The 19,979-nt window shown below is 44.9% G+C and overlaps 2 protein-coding genes and 1 long non-coding RNA gene across 6 annotated transcripts in view; 2 read left to right on the top strand and 1 right to left on the bottom strand.

Moving 5' to 3' along the window:
- Positions 1–13,292, bottom strand: part of MRPL9 (mitochondrial ribosomal protein L9) — a 40,552-nt gene extending 27,260 nt beyond the window's left edge. For 3 of the 4 annotated variants that reach the window (XM_017877650.1, XM_017877652.1, XM_017877649.1), the window contains exons 1-6: positions 12,463–13,292; positions 12,125–12,281; positions 11,511–11,635; positions 11,245–11,295; positions 10,598–10,699; positions 9,975–10,058 (exon numbers count right to left, since the gene is read on the bottom strand). In XM_017877650.1, the coding sequence (XP_017733139.1) occupies positions 9,975–10,058; positions 10,598–10,699; positions 11,245–11,295; positions 11,511–11,635; positions 12,125–12,281; positions 12,463–12,615 (672 nt within the window). In that variant the 5' untranslated portion in view covers positions 12,616–13,292. Of the gene's footprint in view, positions 1–8,822; positions 9,352–9,974; positions 10,059–10,597; positions 10,700–11,244; positions 11,296–11,510; positions 11,636–12,124; positions 12,282–12,462 lie in introns of those variants that run through there. The other variant, XM_017877651.1, reaches the window with a different exon arrangement.
- Positions 1,399–8,819, top strand: LOC108533223 (uncharacterized). The gene is made up of 3 exons (XR_001886688.1): positions 1,399–4,086; positions 6,419–6,507; positions 8,749–8,819. It is a non-coding gene; the product is annotated as an uncharacterized LOC108533223 (long non-coding RNA).
- A 2,353-nt stretch (positions 13,293–15,645) lies between the features above and the next one.
- OAZ3 (ornithine decarboxylase antizyme 3) lies at positions 15,646–19,011 on the top strand. Its single transcript, XM_017877653.1, is given in 6 exon segments — positions 15,646–16,041; positions 16,325–16,385; positions 16,387–16,461; positions 17,200–17,375; positions 17,838–17,923; positions 18,756–19,011. Coding segments are annotated over 6 exon segments (564 nt in total). The 5' UTR covers positions 15,646–16,018; the 3' UTR covers positions 18,899–19,011.
- The last annotated feature ends 968 nt before the right edge of the window (positions 19,012–19,979 follow it).

Here is a 19,979-nt window from a genome sequence, read left to right as displayed (position 1 = left end):
ACATATGGTATGAAATAAGGGTCTACTTTCATTTCCTTTATTTCATTCTTAAGAACATGAAGGCCAGGTGCAGTGGCTCACACCTGTAATCCCAGCGCTTTGGGAGGCCGAGGTGGGAGGATCATCTGAGGTCAGGAGTTTGAGATCAGCCTGGACAATATGGTGATAACCCCATCTCTACTGAAAAAATCAGCCGGGCGTGGTGGCCGGCACCTGTAATCCCAGCCACTGGGGAGGCTAAAGCAGGAGAATCACTTGAACCGGGGAGGTGGAGTGAGCTGGGATCACATCACTGCACTCCAGCCTGGGCAACAAGAGTGAAACTCCATCTCAAAAAAAAAAAAAAGCATATTTATATCTCTTTTAATGTCCTGTCTACTAATTCTACCATTTCTGACATTTCTGGGACTGTTTCTTTTGGTTCTGGGTAACATTTTCCTATCTACTTTTATAATCCTTTTTTTTTTTTTTTTTAAGAGATGGGGTCTTACTGTGTTGCCCAGGCTAAAGTTCAGTGGCTCTTCTTGGGTGTGATCGTAGTGTATTACAGCCTCAAACTCCTGGCCTCAAGTGATCCTCCTGCCTCAGCCTCCTGAGTAGCTGGGACTACAGGTACATGCCACCACATCCAGTACGATAATATTAAATTGAATGTCAGACCTTGGGAATTTGATTTTGTTCAGTGCTAGGTTTTGTTGCATTTCTCTAATGAGTGTTGGACTTGGTTCTGCCATGCTTGGTATCAGTTCGATCATCAGTGCTTGCTTTCAAGCTTTGCATGGTGGCTCCAGAGTAACCTTTATTCTAGTGTTCACTACTGAGTCCTTTTAAAGTCTCTATATGATGCCCCACGTATTATAGGATCTATTCATATGGGCTGTCAGGAACATAAACAAAATATTCCCAGTCTTGTGTAAGTTCTGAGAATTGTTTGGCCTTTCATTTTCTGTTGTTGTTGTTATTGTTTTTAACCCCCTGCCTTGTAGAATTTTACCTCATTAACGTACATATCAGTCTTCAGCCAAAGTTTTGAGGTCTGGGACCTCTTGGCAGATCTCCAAAGCTCTCTCTATATCATTCCCTCGTCTCTAGTGTTTTCCCTTTTAATCTTTCTTTTCTTTTTTTCTTTCTTTCTTTCTTTTTTGGTTTTGTTTTTTTTTTTTTTTTTTTTTGATATGGAGTTTTGTTCTTGTTGCCCAGGTCAGAGTGCAATGGTGCGATCTCGGCTGACCACAACCTCTGCCTCCCGGGTTCAAGCGATTCTCCTGCCCCGTCTCCTGAATAGTTGGGATTACAGGCATGCGCCACCATACCCAGCTAATTTTGTATTTTTAGTAGAGATGGGGTTTCTCCATGTTGGTCAGGCCAGTCTCGAACTCTCGACCTCAGGTGATCCGCCTGCCTCGGCCTCCCAAAATGCTAGGATTATAGATGTGAGCCACCATGCCTGGCCTTCCTTCTTAATTTCTAGCCAACGCATTCTCCACCAACTCTAATCTATTTTCTCCACTCAATGAGACTGCTGGCTCTATTGGGGCTCCCCTCTCTGCACTGCTCCTAACAGTGTAGTGCAGGAAACTGCCTCTAGGCACTAAGCTGAGGCAATCATGTGACTCACTTTGTTTCCCTTTTGTCAGTTAAAATTCTGCACTACCGGCTTTCCATTGTCTATAAATATTTCTTTCCTAATTTTATCTGGTTTCATAGTTGTATAGTGGGAAGGCAATTTCTGTAGCTGTACTTCCTTTACTTCCTTCTTGGGAGAAGTGAAAGTCTTCTTGGGCCAATTTTTCAGGTGGAAACAATTTACTAAAAAGCTATGTCTCTAGTAGAAAGGACCCTGAGACACCATGACAAGTATATAAGGTAGTAATTTTCCCAGTCCTAACCCACAGGGACTTAAGATCTTTTATTTTCATAACACACATGAGAGAAAGAGGACTATGCAAACATTTAAAGCACTGTTGGAGAGTCCATTGACATTGAAGCCTTAGGATCTGAAGCTCCACTCTGTCAGAGTGGCAGGGTGTGGAGGGTAGGTAATAATTGTATTCCAGCTCCAGGTCTGACTCTCAGTAGGTCTATCAGGTTTACACTCACCTAGTGGTTATTTCATAAGTCCTTAACGGACAGTTGGAATAGACATATTTGACAGTTGGCAGAACCACCAGGTTGTTTTTTTGGTGTATGATGTAGGAAATATCATAGTGAGGAAGACCAACATGAAGTGCCTGGGACTGCCTCCACCATTCCAGACCAATATAATAAATAAAAATTACCTACATCAGTGCCCCGCTTGAAGACCTAAAGCATGCAGAGGTGGTGGTGCCCATCATATTGCCATTTAATTCACTAGTCTGGCAACTGCTAAAACCAGACAGATCCTGGAGAATGAGTATGGATTACTGCAATCTTAATCAACAAATAATGCTAATTCTATCTGCTGTTCCAAATGTGGTATGTTTGCTGGAAAAGATTAACACAGCCTACATGGTATGTATTGATCTGGACAATGCACCCTTTTTCATCCCTGTAAAAAGGAAGATCATAAAAGCTTGCTTTCACTGAGATGAGCAATAATATACAATTTACAGTTTTGCCTCTGGACTGTGTAAACTCTCCTGCCTCTGTCATAATATAGTCTGAAGGGACCTGGACCATTCGGACATTCCATAGGACATCCCATTACTGCACTGATGACATCATGGTAATTGCACAGGATGAACCTGAAATGATGCCTATATCAGAGGCCTTGGTAGGATAAATCTTCTTCAAATAGTACTGCAAGAACCCTACAAATATTCAGGATTTTGCCAGATCAGTGAAGTTTTTAAAAGGCCAGTGGTCTGAAGCATACCAGGACATTCCCTCCAAAGATGATAAGGAGAAATTTTGCATCTCATGTTTCTCACCACTAAAAAGCACAATGCCTTGCAAATGTCTTGGGGTCTGTGGCTAGCATATTCCACACTTGGGAATGTTGCTCTGACCCAAATATCAGGTGACACAAAAGGCTGCCAATTTTGAGTAGGTCCCAGAGCAGGAAAAAGCTCTGTAACAGGTCAAGACTGTGGTACAAATGGCCCTGCTGCTTGGCTCACAAGACACCATATTATATTAGAGGTGTCAGTGGTGAGAAAAGATCATATACTGTTAGTGATAAATCCCAATAGTAAGTCACACACCCCCTATAGTGCTGGAGCAATGCCATGCCATCTGAAACAGAGCATTATACACCTTTCAAAAGAGAGCTCCTGGAATGCTACTGAGTCCTAGTTGAGACAATGTGCTTGCCTATGGGATGGTAAGTGATGATGTATTATAACCTGGGTTCTGTCAAACCCACAAGTCATAAGGCTGGGTGGGTCTACCAGTCATCCTTCATAAAATGAAAGTGGTATATAAAGAATTGGGCACAAGCAGGCCTGGAAAGCAAAAGTGAGCTACATAAGCAGGTGCCCAGATCCCCTGTCACCCACCACTGATGCACTGGTGGTTCTTTCTCAGTTTACATCTGTAGCCACATTGGTCGGCAATCTCTCATGACATGATGACAGAAGAGGGAAAAGGCTGAGCTTGGTTAACGTACAGGTTGTCTCAGTAGGTGAAAGTAAGCTGGAAATACACTGTGGCTGCACTATGGCCCCACTTAGAGATGGCCTGTGTACCTGCCAGAAGTAAGAATATATATAGATGCATGGGCCTGGAAGACAAACTGGAAGATTAAAAACGAGGAAGTGTGGGGAAAAGGCACATAATTACCTGAGAATGGGTGTACAGTGTATGATTTTTGTATTGCAGGATTTTCCCATCAGATAACATTCACCACAGAAAAGGCACCAACCAAGCAGATGGAATGACTTAGCCAAATAATGTTAACCAGGCTTTGTTGCTGGCACCCCAATGCTGGCAAAGTGATCACATGAATGGAGGAGCCACGGTGGAGCTACTGCAAGTGTTCAACGTCATGGACTCATCAAGTCTGATCTAACTACTGCATCAGTGAATGTCCAGCTTGCCAGCAACAGAGACCAACACTTAGCCTGATGTCACCATTCCTCAAGGAAACCATTAAGCCACTTGGTGGTAAGTTGATTACACTGGATCCTTGCTACCTTGGAAGGAGAAGTGTTCTATATTGAAGGGGCACAATACTATGGGTATCGGTTTGCCTTTCCTGCCTGCACAGCCTTGGTCAGCAACACCATCCAAAGGTTTACAAAATTTTGATCCATTGACCTGAAATCTTGTGTAGCATTGCATCAAACCAAGAGACCCACTTGATAGCAAGGAGGTAGAATGCTGGGTACATGATGGTGGGATCGGCTTTAATCACATACCATACTATGCAGAAGCTGCTCCCTGATAGAGTGCTTTCTTGTGGGAAGGCAGGAACCCCAACAGAGGAAGCCATGGCAGAACATAAATTGTGAAGATTTCATGGACATTTGTCCATTTGTCACTTCCCCAATCAATACTCTTGTGATTTCCTATGCCTGTCTTTATTTTAATCTCTTAATCCTGTCATCTTCATAAGCTGAGGATATATGTTGCCTCAGGACCCTGTGATGACTGCACACATTGTTTGTAAAACACGTGTGTTTAAACAATATGAAATCTGGGCACCTTGAAATAAGAACAGGATAACAGTGATGTTCAAGGAACAAGGGAGGTAACCATCAGGTCTGACTGCCTGAGAGCTGGGAGAACACAGCCATATTTCTCTTCTTACAAAAGTGAATAGGAGAAATATTGCTGAATTCTTTTTCTCAGCAAGGAACAGCCCTGAGAAAGAGAATGTGTTCCTAGGCGAGGTCTCTAAAATGGCCACTCTGGGAATGTCTGTCTTATACGGTTGCAGATAAGGGATGAAATAAGCCCCAGTTTCCCGTGGCACTACCAGGCCTATTAGGATGAGAAAATTCCTGCCTAGTAAATTTTAGTCAGACCGGTTGTCTGCTCTCAAACCCTGTCTCCTGATAAGATGTTATCAATGACAATGCATGCCCAAAACTTCATTGGCAATTTTAATTTCACCCTGGTGCTCTGCCCCCATTTGCCTTGTGATATTTTATTGCCTTGTGAAGCATGTGATCTATTCATGTGAAGCATGAATAGACCCACACCCTATTCATACACTCCCTCCCCTTTGAAAATCAATAATAAAAACTTGCTGGTTTTACGGCTCAGGGGGCATCATGGAAAATGCCAACATGTGATGTCTCCCCCAGACACCCAGCTTAAAATTTCTCTTTTGCACTCTTTCCCTTTATTTCTCAGACTGGCCTACACTTAGGGAAATAGAAAAGAACCTTCGTTGAATTATCAGGGGTAGTTCCCCCAGTAGTGCTTGTTAAAAGCACAGCTAAGGCACCAGATTGGAGATGATACCCTGTAAGGAGGAGGCATCATCCTTCATGATGCAGTACATACCCGAGACCGACTGCCATTGAATAGTGTATCCTTAAGGAAAATATATGGTTCTGGGGAACAAAGGGTGGGTGTAGGAGCAGCCCACCATTATCATCACTCCCAGTGATCCAATTGGAGAAACTGTGCCTTCTATCCCAACTCTGGTCTCTAAGGGTTTAGAAGTCCTGGTTCCCAGAAGGGGAATATTTGCACCAGTGGACACACTGAGTCTCACTAAACTTTAAGCTATGGCAGGCACCAGATTACTCCAACTCACTACCAAGAGACAAGAAGGCAAGGAAAGGAGTCATTATTAGGAGGTGGGGCTGCTATTACACAGTGGGGACAGGGAAGAATATATTTGGCACCCAGATCATCCACTTGAGTATGTTTCTCCTTGCCCAATTTTGATGATAAATGAACAAGTGCAGTCATAGCCTGAGAAGGGCATGATAGCCAGGTACTTCATCTGGTAACCCACATGAACCAGAGGTACAAGTCTCAGGGAGTTGGGGAAAGATCAACAATGGGTAGTAGAGAAGGGAGGTGAATGCCAGTTGCAAACTCAAGCTACAGCAGCAGAGGTTGTGGCCTGTCCCAGACCTTCCTCTTTTAAGTTTCCCCAGAAAGAGATCCATCAGAATCCTGAAGAAACCATTCCAGAACTAATGACACAAATCAGTCTGAGCAGTGCAAGGGGTGGACTGTAGTGTTGACTGTGGTGTGCTGCCCATATTTTCCCCTTCAGGACTGAAGCTGCTAAGAATGCTGACAGCTGTTACCTGTGCCCCATTCGGGGACTGCCTTTGGCTGAAGTCAGCCAACTCACTCAAGATCATACCCCTTTCCTGGTCAAGTAGGGAGATAAGGTCCAGCCTATTTGTCCCACTGGGGCATCCTGCAGAGCCATCCTAGTTTGAGTTCCTGGTTGACTGAGGCATTTGTTAAGACTGCATCAGCTCGATTTCTCCCTCTACCCAATACTACTGCCTTTACTCCCCAACAGGTGTTGATGCAGATGACTCCTCCCAATAAACTTCCTGCACATGAATCTCCAACACAGAGTGTTTTTGCCAAGAACGCAACCTGTGGCAGGTATTTAAATGCTTTTTAAGGTTAGCTGTATTAAATGTGTGTTTGTTGCTCAACTTCAGAGAGCTTCATGACGGTCATGTTGAGAGATGCTGTGTTTAATGAGCCTACCATTTCAAGGACGATAGGAATGGGGATCATTGAAATGGCAAATTTCAGTGGGCTTGGGGCTCATGACGAGGTTCCAGGTCCTCCCCAAACCTTAGGAGCACGTACAGGATGGCAGAACTCTGTGCTTCAGTTTGGGGGTTAATTCTGGGTGTTCCCAACACACTAGGGATTAACTGGGGTATGGAAGTGTATGCATCTGCTTCAATCTAGATTAGCGCTTCCTAAATGCTGGGGTCTCTGCAAGTTAATGGAGACTCAAACCTTTCAGGAAGTTCTGTTAAATCCAAAACTGAGTGTGCCTACCAAAAGCAGTCAACCATCTTTCAAAACAAGAGGATCCTGCTGGGAGATACTGGCAATGAGAAGTTCCTATAGGACCATAAGATCAGTCTGCGGCTGGGCATGGTGGCTCATGCCTGTAACTCTAGCACTTTGAAAGGCTGAGGTGGGTGGATCACCTGAGGTCAGGAGTTCAATACCAGCCTGGCCAACATGGTGAGACCCCGTCTCCACTAAAAATATACAAAATTAGCAGGGTGTGGTGGCAGGCGCCTGTATTCCCAGCTATTCGGGAGGCTGAGGCAGGAGAATCGCTTGAACTCGGGAGGTGGAGATTACAGTGAGCTGAGATTGTGCCACTGCAGCCTGGGCAACGAGAGCAAAACTCTCGTCTCTAAAAAAAGAAAAAAAAAATCAGTTTTGGCGTCAATATACCTATATAGGCCAAGGGCACCTATATTTACACTGATAGCCCCTTCATTGGTAATGTCTCCATCTGAGGGTGGATCCTGTCTGCATGGTGACCAAGATAAAAGATGCAAAAGATTAACATCATCCACCAAGATTATTTCCACTACATGTATAAGTACAGTTGCTTCAAGAAGCACAAGAACATGTTCATGCACCCATCCCCTTGCATCAGGGATGTCCAGATCAGCAACATCATCATGGTTGGGTAAGCACCAGCATGAGCAAGATGGTGCACTTCAACATGCTCATGGTCCCCAGTGCCACCAAGAAGCAATTCCGGTTCTGAGTCTGGATGCCTGCCTACTCCCTAACGTGAAATAATGTTATTTTCCCATTAAAAAAAAAAAAAGTGGGGAGGGGAGAAATGCTAAATTTCAGATAGTGCCAGTGCCAGACTTGAGTTATAGAGCTCTGTCAAGTATGAAGTTGGCTATAGTTATCAGTGCAACTATTGATGACAGACTTTCTCATTAGCTGAGAAGGGATGAAAGTGAATGGAAGTGCTTAACTGACTCAGAGTGGTAGGTGAGCTCAAATGGGAAAGAAACCAACGTCTGGTATAGTATGGATAGCAAAGGAGTCAATGATCCCATTTACTACCCTAAACTGAATGACCTCACATTGTATTTGAGTGACCTTGGCACAATCCACCTGAAAATGAATGTTCTTTTTTCTACTAATGAAACTCTGAACTTACAGAAAACTATTTACTTTCAGGCCAGGCGTGGTGGCTCATGCCTGTAATCCCAGCACTTTGGGAGGCTGAGGCGGGTGGATCATGAGGTCAGGAGTTTAAGACCAGCCTGGTCAATATAGTGAAACCCTGTCTCTAGTAAAAATATAAAAAATTAGCTGGGTGCTGTGGCACATGCCTGTAGTCCCAGCTACTTGGGAGGCTGAGGCAGGAGAATCACTTGAACCTGGAAGGTTGCAGTGAGCGGAGATCATGCCACTGCACTCCAGCCTGGGCGACAAAGCGAGACTGTCTCAAAAAAAAAAAAAGAAAGAAAACTATCTACTTTCCTTATCTCCCATCAAGACATCCATTCATCCATTCCAGAGTTACCTCACGACTAGCTCCCTATCTTAATCTTGGTCTAGTAAATTAAGTTAACTTCTTTTTCAGAATTTCGGGAGGTGGTTCAAGGAACAAGGTTCCCTTTTAAAGCTTCTTTCATCCCAGCTTTCCAACAATTACCCTTAGGCCTTATTCAGGTCTTAGAGAAGTAGAATCCATTGTGCTTATTCACACTGATAACTACATCAATGTATCTAAGAAGAGTAAGTGTTAAGACCAAACACATCATCAACTTGTTCAGCACAATTTGTTCATACCACAGTAACTGTGGGATGTGGTCTAAGATACTCTCCTTTCCTTTGTAGCAGCAAACCTCTGTGGCTCAAGGAAGTATCTCAGTTGGATGTCCTGTCCCGTCTACTCAAGACCAGTAAACAACACTTAAAAAGAACATAATCTCTTTATGTCTGCTTGGGATACAAATGTTCAGTTTGGATGATGAGAATGTGGCAAGTACTGAAGACAATGACTGGCTCTTCTGTTTGTCCCAATAAACTCCAATGGAGGAAGAAGCTAAACAGGTTTTGGATGGTTTCAGTCTATTGTATCTAGCTTATCAAATCTACAGCCTGGTACTTCTGGAACAAGACTGCCCCAGTGACGATAGTTAAAGATGGCAAAAATGAAGAATTCAACATGTATACGCAGTGCAGTCTGATGTCTTCAGATGTTCTCTAAAATTCTGTATTTGGTCAGAACTGGGAGTGAGATCAAGGTGCTTGCCCATTTCTGCTCCACTGCTCCTGATTCTGCTTTGCTGTCTTGGAGGGAGAGATTTAGATCTGGGGGCTGGTGGGGGCCATGCTCTTGGCAGTTTGTTGGGCTAACCAGTACTTATACCTTTTGGTCTTGGGCTTCTCAAAGTTCACCACAGACATAGGCACTCTTATAGTATCAAGCCCATTTACCTGCACACAAAACAATGGGAATTCTCAGAGATCAGTCAGGTAGGTAAGATTTAACACTACCTAATCCCAGCTTTTCACCCTGACTTTTCTCCCAGTCAGAAAAAGGAGAGCTAGGGCTGGGCACAGTGGCTCATGCCTGTAATCCCAGCACTTTGGGAGGCTGAGGCAGATGGATCACCTGAGGTCAGGAGTTTGAGGCCAGCCTGGCCAACATGGGGAAACCCTGTCTCTACTAAAATACAAAAATAAGCCGGATATGGTGGCATATGCTTGTAATCCCAGCTACTAGGGGGGCCGAGGCAGAAGGATCACTTGAACCTGGGAGGTAGAGGTTGCAGCGAGCTGAGATCATGCCACTGCATTCTAGCCTGGGCAACAGCGTGAGACTCCATCTCAAAAAAAAAAAAAAAAAAGAGAGAGAGAAAGAAAAAAGAGAGAGCCAGGTGCTAGGTGCGGTGGCTAGCTACCTGGGAGGCTGAGGTGGGAGGATCACTTGAACCCAGGAGTTTGAATCCAGCCTGGGCAATGAAACAAAACCCTGTCTTGGGAAAGAAAAGGAAAAAAAAGAAAAGTGGGTGAAAAGGAGAAAGAAAAGAAGAAAAGAAAGTATGCAAAACACTCACCGTCACCTCACACCAATACTCGCCCCACCGTGTGATAGGCTCTTCTGGTAACTTTAATGTTTGTGGGGCAACCACAACACCAAGCTGGAAAAAAAAAAAAAAAAAAATCTCAGCTCAAATGAACTGTTTTCGTGACTGCCACTCTAGGTAACCTCATAAAGAGGGTTACAGGATTTCCTGCACAGGGATGAATAAAACTGGGGTGTCTACTCTGGCTGATTCCATGGGAGAGAAGGGCATACACCTTCATAGACGGTAGTAGAGAAATTCAATTCTGATTTCTCAGAAAGGGAGGTAGATTCACAGAGAAACAGGGCTTGAGGCCAAAACCACTTCATCCACAAAAGTAACAATTCTCCAGTAAGTCACAAATCCCCAGCATTTCCCTAGGTAGACAGGAAACAAATGGAAACCATCACCTTTTCCTACCAGTCTTCAAATTCTACGTGACCATCCTCAGTCCTTAGCCATTTCCTTCCCACACTCCTGCAAACCAACCAAGAATACTTTCCCTAACTACAGCTGGATGATCACACCCCTCCCTAACAAAGGGGTCAATCTCAGGCCTCCTTCCCAGAGGCAGCTTCCACCTCAGGGGTAGAGTGGTTTTTGGGAACACTCACATTCTTGAAGAAGTGGCGGGCAACTATTTCAGGGTTCAGCTCCCATTTGACATTGTTCTTCATTCCTACCTCCAGGCGACAGCTTTTTAGAAATTTCACTGTCTGAAAAGAATTATGAGTTGGAGTCAAAGGAGAGGGAAGATGGTCACAAGGTATGCAAGCCAAGCACGATGGCTCACGCCTGAAATCCCAGCACTTTGGGAGGCCAAGGTGGGTGGATCACTTCAGCCCAGGAGTTTGAGACCAGCATGGCCAACATGGCGAAACCCCGCTTCTACCAAAAATACAAAAATTAGCTAGGTGTGGTGGTGGGCGCCTGTACTGATTATCTTCTCATGTGTCTATGTTCTCTCCAACTTGTACATAAATATCCTTGAAGGTGGAGGCCTCATCTCAGACTATTCCATGGGTTCCCTGATTCCCAGATTGGGACCTCCCTTGGTACTTTAGGGCACTTCACCCAACACATCAGGGATCTCCCAAGAGGTCTTCATACCGGTTTTGTGGGGCAGCCACAACACTTCCCCTTTCTCCCACTCTGGGATCTGCCTGCCATCAGGAGACCTCAAGGGAATCAGGGAGACTCTCAGGGTGAGGTTGTTAAGTCTTGTAAGTGACCAGTAAATACTTTTTACGTTTCTACTCACCGCTTCACCTGCCTTGGTCTGGATCTTCTCTAATTTTCCTTCTTGTCTCAGCTAGAAAAGAAAGTTAAAGACGAAAAGCAGTAAGAGAAAAATAAGCCCATGTTAAATAGCATCAAACTATTCCTATGCTGGGCATTGGCTGGGCTTCTGGATTCCTGTTCTTCTAGTTCCTATTTCATTTTTAAGTTAAATATCAAAGGGAAGGAAGCTGCGAGAGAAAAGAAGTTTTATCTCTCCAAGTCTCTCTGTCCTTCCTTTGAGCTCACCGATTTCTCCTCTTCCAACAGCTTCTTGTTTTCAGGGGATGCATACACAGCCAGTCCCTGAGGAAGGAGTCGATTCCGGCCCAAAGATTTCTTCACTGACACCAAGTCACCCCGGACTCCAACATCTGTCAATGAGAACAGAGAGAGGGGATTAGAACCATCTAGGAGTCCCTAAAGAAAAAATGATCAAAGAGAGAAGCACCTCTTACTTTCTCACAGTGCTTATTTTTCCTAAAAGAAATGCTAATTCATATTCACTAGGAACAAGATTTAAGAGACTGCTAATTAGTTTCTTTACGACTTGATGTATAAATTTAATATCCCCTGTATACAGGGAGGAGTTGTCCCATGAGAGGATTTCAGTATCTGTGGCACAAATTGTCAGGCTCCTCTCCCCACACACTGTTAACGATGTTGCTGTCTTTATGTTTTAATTTTCAATGCTGGAGACCAATGTCACAATCACAATAGTTTTTATGGCTTGCTCTTCTCACATATAGAGCTGATTATTTCCACAAAGAAAAAACAAGGCAAACAGTTGAGGGGGACGGGCAGGAAAAAGCTGATGCCAAATCGGACCAGCCTGAGAGGAGGTGCCTCGGCCCGGGCCTTACTCTCCACCGACTGCGTGAGGATGAGCTCCAGGTTTTCCTTGGGCCGATGCTTCGTGTCCTCCACCAGCTTATAGACGCGATGTCGCCGGTGCAGGCGCGGCTTCCGGCCCTCCCCGGCCAGTGGTACCTTCCACCAGCGCTCCACGATGACAGTGCCCTGGCGGCCAGGAAAGCGACGGTGAGCTAGTCTCCACAAGGAACACCGTCTCCCTCCACCACGGCCGCCAGCCCCTCAAGGAAAACCCGCCACCCCCACATCGGCCCCCTCCAGGTCCCAGTGAGCCTCCAGGAACAATACTCGAGCGTTATCTACCCCCTACCCCAGACTCGGCCCTCACCCGATTTTGAGAGAGGCTGAAGTCGCGCGCCAGGCCAGGGGAGTTCCCTTCATGTCGCGGCCGCAGTAGCTCCTGGATACCTCCCCGCAGCAGCCGCTCAGTGCCCGCCCGTAGCAGAGCTCTGCCCGGAGCCGTGACCACGAGCGCCGCCATGTTCGCAGGCACAGAATGAGACCTGAGGGAGGACCCCGGCGTCGGGCGGCAGGAAAGGCCCCCGCCAGGGCTGCCTGCGGCGCGCCGGGGCGGCTTTGGTCTGAGCTGAGCTGGTGGATGGGGAGCCGGCTGGGGGACAGATGGCAGTGCGGCTTGCCTGTTTTTTCTTTTTGGCAGAGGGGAGGGACGCCCAGAATTACTAACTGATAATGGAATGAGTGTTAGGTGGACTGACGCCGGAAAAGACGCTCTTCCTCTGGAAAGTGTGGGCTTTGCTTTAGCTCTAGTTGTTGGGGTAACTTTTAATTCTGACGTTTTGTGATGACTGGATACTGACGGGAGAATGAATGATGCTTTCACTTTTCCTTACTTCAAATCTACCTAAAAGTAGTAAAGGATGGGATCCCTTGGAAAACTGCCAGCTCCAGGAGGAGCCTAACCCTTAATCATTACACTGCAGTATTTAAGCTAATAAAGGAGAATTCTAAATCACAAGCTATGTAAGCCATAGACAAAAAGCAACTATGGTAGGGCCCCGACAGTTCCCTCTGGGGAGGGTCTCAGTACTGGATAGAAGACCATAAAAACTAGATGAAGGAAGGTCCGTTTGGCAGAGATTATGGAAAGACTGGCCCTTAAACATACTGACCAGTCCTCCTTCCTGCTAAATACACTTTACGTGGCCTTCGGGACACCAGTCTTCTTCAGTCTCCTCTGCTAATTTCTCCTTTTCTCCCCGCTTCTTAGAATGCCCCCGGGACTCCGTCTTTAAACCTTTACTCTTCTCAGTATACAGTCACTGTTGATCTCATCCAGTCTCGTGGCTTACAATACCATTTATATGCCAGTGTCTCCCAAATTTCTAGTTCCATCCTAGACATCTCCCAAACTCGTCTCAAATATTCAACGGTTATTCGTCATTTTCCTCTTATGTATCTAAAGGACACCTCAAAGTTAACTGTCCTAATTTATTTATGCCCCCCCGCCCCCAAAACTGCCCCATTTGCAGCCTTTCTCCTCTCAGTTGACAGAAATTCCATTTTTTCCATCCTAACTCTTTTCCCTCATACTGCATCAGGAAATCCTGTGGGTTCTACCTCTAAATGACAGATAGTCCCTGGCTTGGATTTACAATTTTTGAGTTTGTGATGGTGTGAAGGTGATGTGCACTCAGTAGGACATCAATAAGTTACATGAAATATTCAACACTTTATTATAAAATAGGCTTTGTGTTAGATGATTTTACCCAACTGTCGGCTAAGTTGTCTGAGCATGTTGAAGGTAGGCTAGGCTAAGCTATGGTGTTTGGTAGGTGTATTATATGCATTTTCACCTTATGATACTTTCAACATACGATGGGTTTATCAGGACATAGCCCTATTGTAAGTCAAGGAGCACTTGTATTTCCAGAATCCAACCATTTGTCACCACCTCCAATGCTCTACCCTGGAATAAGACATGACTTTCTCCTGGATTACTGCAATAGTCCCCTAAAAGATATCCCTTAATTCTCTACAGTTTATAATTCTCTGTAGCTTATTTATAGCAGCCAGAATGATTTTTTTAAAGCATAAGTCAGATCATGTCATTCTTCCACCCAAAACTTTGTAAGGACTTCCTCCTTTACTCAAGGTAAAAGAAAAAGGCCATCAAATAGTCTACAAGGCCATACGTAATCTGACCCCATTAGCTCTGTAGTTTACACTGCTCCACCCACAGTGGCCTCCTTGTTTCTTGAAAACACCAGGCACATTTCCTGCTCAGAGCTTTTGCACTGGCTGCTTTTGCATCGGATGCTCTTATCCTCAGATGCTGGCTTGGTTAACAACCTCACATCCTCCACGTGTTTAATTAAATGTCAGTTTTTTTCAATGAGAGATCACCCTATTTGTTACTGTAACCCTGACCCATCCCCTTCACTTTCCTTATCTTCCTTTATCTTGCTGTATTCCCCCCACCCCATAGCAGTTACCTTCTAACATACTAAATAATTTACTATGTTTATTTTCTAGGTTTGTCTTCTAACTTTTAGAAGATATGCTCCATAGGGCAGGGATTTGTTTTGTTCATTGATGTATCTCAAGCACCTAGAATAGTGCCTGGCTCATAATAGACCCTCAATAAATATTTGTTGAATGGATAAATATGCAGAGGTCTCAAATTGGCAGCCCCAGAACCAAATTTTGCTTACAATGTATCTTTTTTTTTAGTAGTCGATATTTTTTAAAATTGGAGAAATTTACTACAAAACTGTCTTTCCAGTTTCTGTTCAAAAATCATATGATACAGCACCATCAAGTCTGCATTCTTGCATGGAAATGGATGGAACTGAGTTGTGTGGACTTCCTTTAGATAAGGTGTGAGCTTTCCTATTTTGCTACAGCCCTACCCTGCCACTCCACTAATTTCCATAAGCCATCAAGGCCCCTGAAGGCATTTAGTTTGCAATTCCTACCCTACAAGGTAAGATTCAACAATCTGTAGCAACCCTGGGTTATTAAGGATAGGGATAATAAAAACACTCAACTGGGCCGGGCGCGGTGGCTCAAGCCTGTAATCCCAGCACTTTGGGAGGCCGAGACGGGCGGATCACGAGGTCAGGAGATCGAGACCATCCTGGCTAACACTGTGAAACGCCGTCTCTACTAAAAAAAAAAATACAAAAAACTAGCCGGGCGAGGTGGTGGGCGCCTGTAGTCCCAGCTACTCTGGAGGCTGAGGCAGGAGAATGGCGTAAACCTGGGAGGCAGAGCTTGCAGTGAGCTGAGATCCGGCCACTGCACTCCAGCCCAGGCGACAGAGCAAGACTCCGTCTCAAAAAAAAAAAAAAAAACACTCAACTGGTATGAACTGGGAACCAACTAATCAGGTCACCACTGGATCAGAGCCTTGGAAGACTCCTGCAGTGTCAGATACCAACTGGTTATTTGCTGGATTTTAGGGGAAGGGGAGTGTCCCCAGAGGAGCAGGGTGGGTGGGCACAAGTGCTCAGGCAGGGCTTTTGGCCAGTCAGTACAGAAGTCTTCAAGTTCTATTTTTAAATCATTCATACAGCCATAACGTGCATACTAGTTGAATATGAGCCTTAGATAAGGGATTAGGGTAGGTGAGCAGCAGAGTGGAGTCCTGAGGTGACATAAGGGCTGACCCCTTGTCCATGTCATAGTGCCCAGCGGGTCACAATGACACTAGGTTGTCTAAACCTCTGCCACCCACTTGTGAACCTCACTTTGCCACAGGGAGGCACTGAACTGAAAAACTGCCTTGTAACAGGTGTCGCCCCTCTGTCTACTCCCTTTCTTATATCAAGAGGGGAAAAACACGTAACTACCTCTATCCAATCTGGTCACCATACGCCTATTACCTTTACTGTTACAAGTACCGGATCACCCTCCGGGAGAAGATGCTGCCTCGTTGTTATAAAAGGTATTTGTTTTCATCTCTATTTGTAGTTGTTTATATAAAACATAAGGAAAAAGTATAAGAATTTGAAAGAATTTCCCAAATAGCAAGAAATAACAACAGAATAGGGGGTGGAAAGCTGGCATGGAACTTTAGAATATTTCCATCTGGTTGACCCAGGAACACAGAAACAGGCTGGACAACAGAAAATACAGATCATGCCAGAGCCAGGTACTGTGTATCTAGAAGTTATGTCTTCCCATCTCAGATTCCAAGATAAACTAATTTGGGTCTCCTTCCCAACCAGCATCACTTATAAGGAAGAGGAGGACTTGACACTCCAGCCCCGTTCCTGCCTCCAGTGCTCCTGAGTCCCTAGTAGGCCTCCAGGTGGGCAAAAGCACTGAGCAGGGTAACCACAACCAGCTTAAAGAACTGTATTCGGTAAGTGAACTGTGAGCTGGTGCTGTGACAGGGCAGCCCTTTGCTTGCGTACCTTGCAGAGGAGGGATATTGGCAAGTTGGAAGATCAATTATAGAGGTAGATGGAACCCTGGAATGCATGTGTAAAAGCTACTTGTTATATAGACAAGGATTCTGGCCCACAGACTATAAAATCAAGGTCATACAGATGGTAGTGAAAATCAGGATGAGAAAAGAGGGAGTGGGGACAAAGGTAGAACGAACTTTATAGGACTTCTGGGACATAAAGCTGTTTAGATGCTACGCAGGATCTGGAATCCAGAACTTGCCCACATATCATATTGCAATAACAAGCCTGGTTGTAATCACGGCATTTTAAATAGAAGAATTTAGAGAAAACCCATATAATGAAAAAAGTGGAAATTATTAGTGAGAAAGGAAGCACATTATAAAGCTTTGTTTAAATCCTAACCTCTCTGATGTAAACATTTCTAAGTTCCTAAATGGTTATTGTACTCCTGTGTTGAAGTCAGCAGGCAGTAATACTGCCTCAGTTGGATTGTTTGATATAAAGGAGAACTCCATAATAGGCAAAGGCTATTAGTTCCTAGGACTAAAGGATATTATTGCATCTTTAAGATCTTGGCTCCGATTCTCCCAGGCGCCCCCCATCAACGCCCACCTTGCTTCAACGGACACACCCCAATCTGCCTGAGGTCTGATTTGAAGGCTAGAGGAGCGTTTTTACTCCTTTTCCAGGCTGGGAACTTGACGGTGCTAGCTACTGACCCCCTGCTCCACCAGGACCCAGTACAGTTAGACTTTCACTTCCGCCTCACCTCCCAAACCTCCGCCCATTGGCACGGCCTTCTCTGTGACCGTCGACTCTTCCTGGATATCCCATATCGGGCCTTGGATCAAGGCAACCGGGAAAGGTGACTGAGCCTGGAAGGGAGAATAGGGAGGGAACAGGTAGGGGATTTCACCCTTCTATCATGTCATAGTACATAGGGCTAATTCTAGAGTTAGATATAAGCAATCCATTCACCTGGCATGCAGACAAGTCTGTGAGCTAAGCCAGGATCTGGGTTTCAAGGGATAAGAGTCCATGGGAAGTTGGACTCAGATCCAGAAATAGTTGAATAACGGGAAGTACTTTCTAACTGTTCATCTCAGTAGTCGTTTCTCCCCAGGCCCCTTCTGTGGCTTACATCCAGTGGTGTGCAATCTCTTGGCTTCAGAGAAAAATCTACCAAAACTAGTTTCACAACTTTCATTTCCTGGCTTGGGTGGGTGGAGGGTAGAAAACAACCAATAAGATTTTTTCTGCTCCAAGTAGGTGTCTTTCTGGATTCTGAGCTGGCCAAACATTTTAACTGTTTTTCTGTGGCTGCCAGTTTGACTGCAACGCTGGAGTACGTGGAAGAGAAGACAAATGTGGACTCCGTGTTTGTGAACTTCCAGAATGATCGGAACGACAGAGGTGGGGATCTGCTGTTCTTCCTTGCTCTTCGTGCTGAGGCAGCTGGATAACTCCTTTTCCTTTATAGGAGACCCTCTTCCCCCATCTTTAAAAATGCACCCTCAGGCATTTCAGGGATTCTTTTCTTCCCACCCACCACGAAGGAAGTTAAAGTGCCTAGCATTCTGTTTCATCAAGTTACAAGTGGACTCTGAGGAAGCCCCTGCAGGTGGTGTTATGGGCCAGACTGAAGGAGCACTGGCAAAATTACACAGAATCCATTCGAAGGATGTGGTCAGCAGGACAAAATGGATCTCAAATATATTGAGCACGTACAATGTGAAAGGGTCAGACATAAGGCCAAAGGAACGGGAACATATTTAACCAGATGCCTGGAGCACATGTTACAAAAACCACAGCCTCTTGCCTCACGGAGTTCAAACTCTGTTGGATATAAGACAAGGGATGGTGAATAACCATTCATAAGTGATAGCTACTATTTCAGAGCTTACTATGCCATCATTGTATTAGTATATAAGTAGACCTCACCAATCTCTAGTGTTAAGCACTTCATGAAACATCTCATTTAATCTTAAATTCTGTGAGGAGGAAAGTTCTATGATTTATAAATGGAAAATTTAATAAATGGGAAACTGAAGTTCTGAAGGACTAACTCACAGAACAAGTGTTAAAGCCAGCGTTAGAGCCTAGGTCTGTTTGACTAAAGCACATCCTATATGCCTGCACTACACTGCTTCCCAGGGCCACTCCCTAGTGGAAGAAATCAAATCTGGGGGCATACATGTATTGAGTTTTAAAGCATGTTCTAATCATTTGTTCTATCCTTTCACAGGTGCCCTGCTGCGGGCCTTCAGCTACATGGGCTTTGAGGTGGTCAGACCAGGTCACCCTGCCCTCCCTCCCTGGGACAATGTCATCTTTATGGTATATCCCCTTGAAAGGGATGTTGGCCACCTGCCCAGTGAGCCTACTTGAATGTGCTTATTCCAACGCTTTGAGGGGCTGGAAGCCTTGACACCTGGGAATCAGGGGCCTGGGATGTAATTCAGGACACCTTCCATCCTAGGAATAAAGGGTAGTTGCAATCATCAAGTGTTCACTGTTTCTTGGGTTGTGTGCGGTGGGGGTTCAGGGGTGGTATTTAGTGTGTTGACATGGAGTGGGACTACACCTACACCTTACAGAGCTAAATTCACTAAAAGGTCACAGGGACGTGAACTACAGAGGGAAAGTACCCAAAGATTTTTGGTTCCCTTTGCCTTCCTCCATGCCCCAAACCATTTCCTCATTTATTCTAACCATTTACTGAGCACTAATCAGTGAACTCCCTAGATCAGAAAGACGAAGCTTTGCTGGGCTGTTTTTATCCATATATTTCAGTTGAGGTGCTATAGATGTGGAGAAAACCAGAGAAGACACATAGATCTCTTGGCTTTGGTCCAAGTGGGGGATTCTCAACAGACAGAATAGGTAACATAGAAGAGGGCATTCCAGGAAAAGTACTGGGTTATACTAACAGAATGACAACCCATCAGAATGGGCTGTAAACAGGTAAGACTTAAAGCCATATTAAAGAAAAAGACTTTTATACATAGTAACAAACTGCAGGTAAGAATGAGACATTACTCATTTTCCAGGGTAGGAAGTCTTATGATTTATATCAGGGACCTCTATCTTAAGAGTAAAGGTTCCCTAAGGAACTCTGGTAGCACCAATTCCAGGGCTGAGCATGCTTCAGCGAGTTCATTGCAGCCAACATCTGAAACATCAAATAAATGGAAGTCCCTTAAAGATTCCTCCAAGACTACATGAACTACTCCCCAGAGCTGTTCCTTCACTAGAACCTTTCTGCTAATTGGTACTGAGATTTTTCTTTTTTTTTTTTTGGAGACAGCATCTGGCTGTGTCACACAGGCTGGAGTGCAGTGGTGCAATCCTGGCTCACTCACTGCAACCTCTGCCCCCCTGGGCTCAAGCGATCCTCCCACCTCAGCCTCTCAAGTAGCAGGGAGCACAGGCACACACCACCACACCTACTTTTTTGTATTTTTGGTAG

Source organism: Rhinopithecus bieti, unplaced genomic scaffold (genome assembly GCF_001698545.2).
Source record: "Rhinopithecus bieti isolate Rb0 unplaced genomic scaffold, ASM169854v2 scaffold_10548, whole genome shotgun sequence".
Taxonomy (NCBI): domain Eukaryota; kingdom Metazoa; phylum Chordata; class Mammalia; order Primates; family Cercopithecidae; genus Rhinopithecus; species Rhinopithecus bieti.
Note: the sequence above shows the minus strand (reverse complement) of the source record. Positions and strands in the feature narration are given on the sequence as shown.